Genomic DNA, 9,008 nt, shown 5'->3' on the forward strand with positions numbered 1-9,008 from the left:
TAGTTGAACAGAGTTTGTTCTTATTTTCTAGTTATTGTATAAAATGAAGTAATATACGGTTATCTTCATAAGCATGTACCGATTTACCTGTTCCTTTTGACTGACATTCAGTTCTTTATTTAAGTGTAGTTTTAAAGTAGGTAAATCAATTCTGTTCAAAGTTCTGAAGCCCTAGTCTGCTTCCCAGGCTGGCTCTACTCTACTCGACTGCCACCTTTGTCAGTGTGGAGGCTTTCCGTCGGGCGGCGCTGGGCGTGACAGAGAGCAGCAAGTGGCGCCAGGCCATCAACTTGGTGTGGCTCAGGTACATCGCTCCAGTCCGGACATCAGTTTAACTCGAAATGGTCACAGCTGTTGGGAGAAGCTGCATATCGGCAGTTCCCAGCAAGAACATCCCAAGTGTCAAATTTTCGAAACTGTGATTTTCATACCATTCTACTCAGCTCGACGAGCTGAGTCGAATGGTATAGAAATCTCAATTCCAAAGATTTGACACTTAGGATGTGCTTGCTGGGAACTGTCGATATAGGTACCTACTTCAAAAACAGGTGTTGTTGTGGAATGTGGACTGTGGAGGCAGTCAATGGGTATGCTAATCGGCTAATCGGCACAGTTCTGTTGAGGAGTAGTGGTTTTAAAAGGTCATTGCCTCGATAAATGACGTTTATTTCTTCAGATGTGGGGATCGTCATAGGCACATAAGTATGTAATGTTTTATTGCCAGTGAATTGAGTGTATTACAAAAGAGCAGTGTTGTAATTGCCTCTGACTGACGCCCCGCTCCCCTGTTAGCGTGCCCGTGTCAGCGGCGGTGTCGGCGGCGCTGGCCGGCCTCTGGCTGCACGCGCTCAGCCAGCCGGCGCCCGAGGTCACCTCAGAGTACCGTCTGGGCGTGTGGGTCACCGCGGCCATGGTCGTACTGGAGACGGCCGCCCAGCCGCTGGTCATCCTGGCGCAGGCCATGCTCTTTGTCAAATTGAAGGTGAATGACGGCGGTGGGGTGACGCAGAGGAGAGGAACAGGGTGTCAGGGGAAAATATTTGAGGCGCGTCGGTTCCCCGATGACTCTGCTATATCAGTGAAATTATATCCGAAGCTCAAATCGCCTGCTGTGACAGTCGTTTGCGGATCGTCGATCGTTCACACCGCGTTGAAGTACTGCATTCTCCCTACCTTGCTGGCATATGTGGATTATCTCTGACTCTCTTATCGTCTTCTCGCCCCTCCCCATCTCCTCTCACCACTCTCTCACCCACCCGCTCTCCCTCTCTCCCAAGGTGGTAGCCGACATGGTCAGTCTGTGCAGTCGGGTGGCGCTCAAAGCCTGGCTGATCGCCCTGTACCCGTCCCACGCCATCTGGGCCTACTGTGTGGGCCACGCGGTCAGCTCCGCTCTCCTCGTGGTCATCTATTACGGCACCCTGCTCTGGCACGTCCGCTCACCGGATAACTGTCTACCGGTGAAGTCGGCGAGCGAGCTGGGACCCAGACTGGTGCCGGGACAGGTGAGGCCAGTGAACTACATATTTGTAAAGGGGCGGGGTTTCAAATGTAGTCAAGCGTTTTCGCGGTCATAGTGGTTTCTTTTGGCCAAGTCGTCGCATTCTTCGTTTCATTTAGCTAGAACTTTGGGTCTAAGGCCTCTTAGATTGCAGTCAAACGGTATTAAGACCTACCTGTGTTACAGACAGCTCACGGCAGCGCTGGATCGAGTATCCTCAGAAATAGAGCCAAAGTTGTGCTGCCACGTTTTCCCAGCAACCCCGTCTGCCTCTAACATTTCCTGTCGCGACGGTGGCGATGTGACCCGTGCTGCCATCTCTCTTCACTGATCAGTAATACCTCTCCTCCCCTCCCCGTCAGCCGGCGCTGGACCGTGACCAGCTGGCCCTCACCTGGAGCTTCTTCAAACAAGGCCTGCTGAAGCAGTTACTGACGGAGGGCGAGCGCTACCTGATGACCGCCTTCCACCTGCTCGACTTCTCCGAGCAGGGCCTGTACGACGTGGTGGCCAACCTGGGCAGCCTGGCGGCCCGCTTCCTCTTTCAGCCAGTCGAGGAGAACGCCTACGTCTACTTCTCGCGCACAGTGGAACGGGGAAAGGTAGCTGATTGTGTGGTAGGAGGTGATTGATGTTAGTTTTTTTTGTGTGTTTTTTATTACTGAGGAGTAGTGGCATTTGGTGAAAATATCAGTAACGTTGACCAGTGTGTCGATGCCCGGTGAGGCGCCGAAAAAGCTGTAAGCACACACTCCTCTGATATTAGCCAATTATACTCGTAGCTACTCTTCATCTCCGCTATAAGTCCTTACTGCCAGTCGTTGTGATCTTCATCTTGGTGTCTTTTTTGTCATTCGGTTTGTTTTGTTGCTCAGCTTCTATCCCTCTGGCCATCTCTCCCCTTCTCGCCAGTCACTGGAAGGGGACAGTTTGGCACCTCTCCTCCAGCCGGTGCCTGACAGCTCCCTCCCCCTCCAGCCGGTGTCTGCCGCGGCGGGCCGGGTGCTACACGACCTACTCCGCGCTATGAGTCTGACCCTACCCCCTCTCCCTGCAGCCGGTGTCTGCCGCGGCGGGCCGGGTTCTGCACGACCTGCTGCGCGCCATGAGCCTGCTCGGTCTGGTTGCCGTCACGTTCGGCTGGAGCTACTCCCACCTGCTGCTGCGGCTGTACGGAGGCGCCCTGCTGACCGCCGGTCCGGCCGTCAGTCTGCTGCGCGCCCAGTGCGCCTATGTGCTCCTACTGGCGGTGAATGGAGTGCTGGAGTGCTACACGTTCGCGGTGATGCGCCAGGAACAGATCGATGGGTAAGTGCCGTGGAGGGTTTATGGAAAGCAGTCGGGAAATGGTCGGTGGCTTAGTAAGGAGTGAGGTAAATTAGTCGGTAGAGGCTGAGCGGATTAGGAAATGACGTTCTCATGTTGGTTTTTGTTGTTAGACTGCCTTTTGCGGCTAAAGGCGAAGTGGAAAGGCTGGCCAGTCGTGTCGATAAAGTGAAGCTAGGAACGTTACTATCGGGCGCTTTGACAGGTGTTGTGGCGTTTTCCGGTGTTTCAGGTATAACCGGAAGATGGTGCTGCTATCTGTGAAGTGTGATATTCGTCATCTCGACAGGGATCTTTACTAGGCTATTCGGCGGGGTTGGATTTATCCTCGCCAACTGTGTCAATATGCTGACCAGGATATACGTTTGGTGAGTTTTTGTGTTTTTGAATAGATTTGATTTGTCCTAATTGGTCTAATTAGGTATTTACATCATTATCCAATCTGTCATGGATAGTCAATATCACGCTTTATTCGCCGATCTCGATATACTTGGATCTCGTTACTTCACCCGTCCATCGACTGATACGAATGTCTGCTGTCCCCAATAGTGTCCTGTACCCCCCTCTCAATTATCATCCCGTCCCCTCCCCGTATGCTGCTGGTTCCCGATACAGTGTCCCGTGCCACTCTCAACCATCATGTCTTCGTCCCATTTTCTGCTGCTGCTGCCCGCTCGCCCCGTCCAGTGTGTTGCTGGCGCTTGATGCAGTGTCCCGTACCCCTTTCACCCTGTCCCCACCCCGTGTGTCGCTGATGCCCGATACAGTGTCCCGTACCTCTCTCACCCTGTCCCCGCCCCGTGTGTCGCCAGTTACCGGTTCGTGGCCGGTCTGCCGCTGGAGCCGGCGGTGTCCGTGCCGCCGCTGCTCGGTCTCCGCCCGCCGGCCGCCGTGGCTGCCGCGCTGGTGACCGCCGGCCTGCTGGCAGCCGGCTCCGAGAGCTGGCTGTACCCCAGCTCCGCCGCCGCCCATGGGATGAACGATGTGATGAACATTGCAAAGCTTGCAAAGCTCCGCCATTTGTGATGAACGATGGCGATGCAAGGGACGGCAGGGGAGGTGTGGGGATGGCACCTCCCTGGAGCTTATGGTAATCGCGGAAGCCCATTACCGTTTACCACCACTGCATAGCCAAAGTGGTAAGACCGGAGAGACGCGATCAGGCCGGATTGCCAGTTGTCGATTCCTCTATCGTAGTAGAGGTCGCTTGCAAAGTGAGATGACTGCTTTTCGTAGAGGGCGGTAAAATCGTGGCCGGTTAGCGTCTGGTGGGGCTTGTAGGCTAATGATGGGCACGACCGGGTGCTGTATGCTATATGTGGTGACAGCGGCGTTCTTGAGCGTAGGGTGTATCTCTTGCTCTGAAGTCCAGAAGTCCTTATCGTTCTTGTGCATTCACTTTGTCAGTGCCTGATGTCAGTGTCAGTGTTTGTCAGTGTTTCATTCTGTAGCAGACATGCAGTCATATTTGGTTAAATAGAACCTTTCAGTCTGAGGCAGTCTTTTCATTACAGTACCTCATTACAGCATCTCATTCATTACAGTTCAATATTTAGAAATGCAAGACATTACACATTAGGGCCGATCGGGCATATAAATACAAAACAACAGTAGGTATACGCTCGCTGGCTATTATTCTGAGACTCAGCATTGAACCTGCCATCACTACAATACAGGAGCCGACAGGTGTAGAGGTGATGTCATACTCATTTATCAAGTTTTGCTGACTTGACCCACAAGTTGACTCCATTATAAATATTGTCTCTTTATCATGAAACAGACTCAGAAACCTTGGCATGAATGCTCTCAGGCTCTCAAGAGAATGTTGAAATTCAGGTCTCAAAAGATTAAAATTACAATAATGAAATGTTTCACCTACCTTCCATTGCCATAAACACTCATACTGGTACTGGATGGAACTTAAAATAAAAAACAGGGGTGGATAATTAGGGGTTTGTGGCACCCCCTGGGATTTTCAGAATTCTCTACCGCTGAATAAAAAGGTTAATCATCAAAATATTATCACAATCACCCAGCAACACACGGTATATTGATATACAGCAACCAACAGCAACACAGCCCAAAACCACAGACAGCCAATAAACAAGCTGTGATGGATGCGTGTTCAAAAAGTTAATATGCAGCTGTCGACACTAAATAGTCGGGGATTTTCCGTTAGAAATTTTGCGCAAACACCATCTGTATGGGCCTTCGAACAGAGCCACCACAATTGAAACAAAAGCGCCAAAAAACTGGAATGTTTGTTTTTTTCGCTCGGGAAAGATATATACGCTGAAATCTAACGGCTTTCCTGCAAGGTGGCGCTTTTTGATCTTCGCATGGTTGACGCCGTGACTAGCACACAAATGACGTCACACAATGAAGCTTGCTGATTGGGTAATGATTCAAACCACTGGACCTGCTGTGGTTTCTAGCAGTGCTACGGAGTCAGAGTCGGAGTCTGATGGAGTTGGCAGTTCTGGCCGGAATAGGAGTCCATTTTGGAAGACAGAGCGGGAGTGCGAGTCACTGAAAATCCGTTAGACACCGCATCCCTGGTTCCTAACACAAGTGACGTCAGAACAATTTATGTGATGATTTAGGTTCGAATACACGACAGCTTTCAAACATTTCATGACTCATGCTGGAATGTTCCTCAACAAATGACAACACACGTGAAGGTATCACAAGGGTATCAGATCCCTTTTAAGGAACATTTTTGTTTACACTTTTTGAAGTGTTGATGGTTTAGGGTGTTTGACACCCGAATGGATGTTGGTGTAGGACACCCATTAATGTGTCTTTCTGAATCCCATCATGGTGTGTTTAAAAGCGCGTTGCACTTGAAGGTTGTCATCGTGGTGTTGTACACCTCCATGATTCCCAAAACAACATTTTTGACACCAATCTGGGCGTTATATATGACACTGCAATGATGTCCGACACCCGTGAGACACCCCATGGGAATATTTTTCCTCATTTTTTTCACGCTGTTTTTGGTGTCAGATCCTTTTGCAAGTGTCAATGTGACACCTCTAGCAGTGTCGGACACTCTTAACATTCCGCTTCAATAAATGGCAACACCTGTGAAGGCATCATAAGGGTGTCAGATGCTTTTAAAAGAACATTTTTGACACCTTTTAGGGTGTTTGATACCTTAGAGTGTTTGATACCCGGATGGGTGTGGGTGTCGGACACCTATTAAGGTGTCATGCTGAATCCCATTAAGGTATATCTAAACGCTCGCATGCGAACGAACACTTGAAAGGGCGTCATCGTGGTGTTGTACACCTTAATGATTCCCTAAACAGCATTTTTCAACACCAATCTGGGTGTTCGATGACACCTCCAATGGTGTCTGACACCCGTAAAACACCCCTGGGGAATAATTTTTTTTTTTCTCAGTGTACTAATGAGAGGAGAGTAATTGATATTTGACTCGCCATCCATAAGTAGGTATATTTGGATGAGTAACTTATGCGTGGAGCGTTAACAGCCAAGAGTAAAAGTTTACTCGTTTTGAAAACTTATTTGCCCAAATGAATGGTCATTAGCCTTCTCCCTTAGTGCTACTATACCTTGTTACGTAAGTAAATATTTATACAAATAAATGTTATGATTTACCTTGATTAGCACATGGCAAACGGATTTAGAGAATGTTGTAAGTGTGTTAGGATAAACTATGAAGCTACCTATCAAAGCCATTAAATTATACCACAATGGTAGACAAAAATAGGCCCATCTCCAACGCAGTGCAAGTTTCACCGTCGCCTCCCGAGTCCTTTTGTATACCGTTCCCCGACACTGCAATCCGAGCCATTTCTGAGAGCCGTCGCAGCTCTACCAGGAGCCGTGCGACTGAAGAGGTTGGCACACAGACGGGCACTGTCGATCAGCATAATGAAGTCACCGTCTGCCGAGGGGGCTCAGCCCGGCCGGCCAGACAACGAGGCGCCCGGAGCGCCGAAAACGAGACACACAACGCCCAATTAGGGAATATAGAAAATGGAGCACTGAAATACAGCGCTGGAGAGGAAGCTTGACATGCTCATTTATGGATGTGTGTCAACACATGCATGGTAATGGAAGCAAACGTATTTTTAAATGATTGTCATTCATACCCAAACATCACTCCGGACCAGCCAAATTAGCCAGCCATACCAGAATGTTATAACTGTTGAGATTACTGCAGTGCACAGCACCTTTGAACTGCTGATATTCGCACAACAGGACTTGTCTAATCGGCGATGTAGGTCGCATATCTCCACTACAGCAATTTCCTGTCGGATTTCCGACACTCAGGGCCGCATCCCGTGAGGCTCAGCTAAACATATCAGCAGCGTGAATTGTCAAACCAGGTCAGACACCTCGGAGCCAGCGTTGCAGCTCAGATAGCAACACATCCGGGGCGAAGTATCGACGGCTGTTTTTAGGATAAAAGGGGATACGTTGACAAAACATACGACCAGAGGCGGATCGGCAACAAAACATCGCAAGCAGGAGTGGGCAAGAAAGCGCATGGATGTATAAAAAAAAACATGCGAATGAATGAATGGATGGAAGAAATAAACAGACTTTTGCGGATATTCATATTGTGATATAACTAACACCGATACTGGCGGTACAGATACTGGCGTGTCTGCTAAAAGCTCCGTTCGCAAAGACCATCCATTTCATCAGACCTCGCGCCGGCGGCGGCGGCGCGGGTGACGTCTTTGAGAGCCAAGTCGTCCCGTCGTAATGGGCTAATCTGTCGCGTTCTGGTCCGGTCAGCCAGGTGGGTGGACCGGCCGCCCTCGGTCCGTGCTGGATTTGGACCAGTCAGAGGGCACGGCACCGCCCCGGGGAACTAATGGTCGAGACGTCTGCCGGCCAGTGTCAGTCGACCGGCTGAGAACAGCCCGAGAACTCCTTGGGAGACCGGGCCGGAAATTAGCCAGACTAATGCGGGTACTAAAGGCCCGGTCGATCTTTGGCTGTAACCTGCTGGACCAGAGATATTCGTGAGTGACGACCGAGTCGAGAGACGGTGGGGATGGTGCGAGAAAGTTAAGAAGAGAAGACGAGCGAAAAAAGGAAAAAGAAGAGAGAAATAGTGGGAGGACGATGAAACAGAGAAAGAAAGAGATATATAGGATGGAATAGAAATATTCTAATCAGGGCAAGTTTTGTTCCCGATTAGCTTTCAACATTTTCAAACTTAACATCATAATTAGCCATCACGGGAAATATATTCTAAGCTTAGTTCCAGTTTCCAGTATCGCCTTACTTCTAATAGCTCCCACGGTCCCAAACTTGGACGACTATGGGCGTGGGTGACGGTGACGTAACTCGCCCGCCCCCTGTCCTGGCAGTGACGTCACTGGGTCGGTCGGTGTCGTATGCGGCGGCCGACGTGGGGAGACGGGAGGTGGTAAAAATAACGCACCACCGTCACCGCCACATGGTCCGAGCATGCCGTGAAACGACGCGTGGACGAGGAGGGAGAGAGAGGGGGAGAGAGAGAGAGAGAGAGAGAGAGAGAGAGAGAGAGAGAGAGAGAGAGAGGGAGGGAGGGAGGGAGAGAGAGGGGGAGAGTGGTGCACGCCACTGCCATCTTTATCCCTCTTGTTCGGTGCCGCGGCCTTGTCTCATGGCCGGCAAATGAAAAAGATAAGTAGGTATAGAAACAAATGACGATTTAATGACGTATTTAATTATGACGTGTTTAATTCAATGACGTATTCGATGACGTATTTAATTCAATGTACAATGTGATGCATTATCTCATGTAAGTACCTACTTACAATTGTGTTGCAGGTTGCTTATACAGAAACACACACTGAAATTCAGTCATCAGTACAAACAAAATCATAACAGCTTGTAGTTACCCGGTAGACGCTAAAAGCGGGTTTCAAGGTAACGGATCATAAAGTGCTGATTTTCAACTCCTTCGCTTCTATATTTGTATGTGCATATACGCTGTATAGTGCATACTCATGAAAGAATTCACAGTTTTAGACCTTCCAGAGTGGCTCATACGACTTCATCTATCAACAGGCCCAATGACTTCTGAAACTGTACCCAGAATAGTATCTGCACCTTATGCTCGTTCAACATCGAATGAATGTGAATTAACCCATTTCCGCCGCAAGTACTGATTCGTAAGAGATACTGAGAATGGTTACAAAAATATTCGCAT

The 9,008-nt window shown here is 49.4% G+C and overlaps 1 protein-coding gene across 2 annotated transcripts; it reads left to right on the forward strand.

Moving 5' to 3' along the window:
* The first annotated feature begins 155 nt into the window (after positions 1–155).
* LOC122368342 (protein RFT1 homolog) lies at positions 156–4,322 on the forward strand. Of its 2 annotated transcripts, XM_043342187.1 has the most exons (7): positions 156–304; positions 793–982; positions 1,278–1,505; positions 1,864–2,103; positions 2,559–2,809; positions 3,060–3,195; positions 3,640–4,322. In XM_043342187.1, exons 2-6 carry the CDS (start codon positions 911–913, stop codon positions 3,127–3,129), a joined length of 861 nt encoding a protein of 286 aa, XP_043198122.1. In that variant the 5' UTR covers positions 156–304; positions 793–910; the 3' UTR covers positions 3,130–3,195; positions 3,640–4,322. The 2 variants fall into 2 exon arrangements, with proteins under 2 accessions (XP_043198122.1, XP_043198123.1); XM_043342188.1 differs by lacking the exon at positions 156–304 and having other exon boundaries at positions 884–982; positions 1,277–1,505.
* Positions 4,323–9,008: the final 4,686 nt, after the last annotated feature.

The sequence above is a fragment of the Amphibalanus amphitrite genome, unplaced genomic scaffold (genome assembly GCF_019059575.1).
Source record: "Amphibalanus amphitrite isolate SeventyFive unplaced genomic scaffold, NRLGWU_Aamphi_draft 000940F_arrow, whole genome shotgun sequence".
Classification (NCBI taxonomy): Eukaryota; Metazoa; Arthropoda; class Thecostraca; order Balanomorpha; family Balanidae; genus Amphibalanus; species Amphibalanus amphitrite.

Bases quoted from the DNA above. Each gene is read 5' to 3' on its own strand.
- LOC122368342 (XM_043342187.1), top strand. From the start codon at position 911: ATGGTCGTACTGGAGACGGCCGCCCAGCCGCTGGTCATCCTGGCGCAG. The intron at 983-1,277 runs GTGAATGACGGC...CTCTCTCCCAAG, and splicing joins TGCTCTTTGTCAAATTGAAG to GTGGTAGCCGACATGGTCAG. The intron at 1,506-1,863 runs GTGAGGCCAGTG...CCTCCCCGTCAG, and splicing joins CCAGACTGGTGCCGGGACAG to CCGGCGCTGGACCGTGACCA.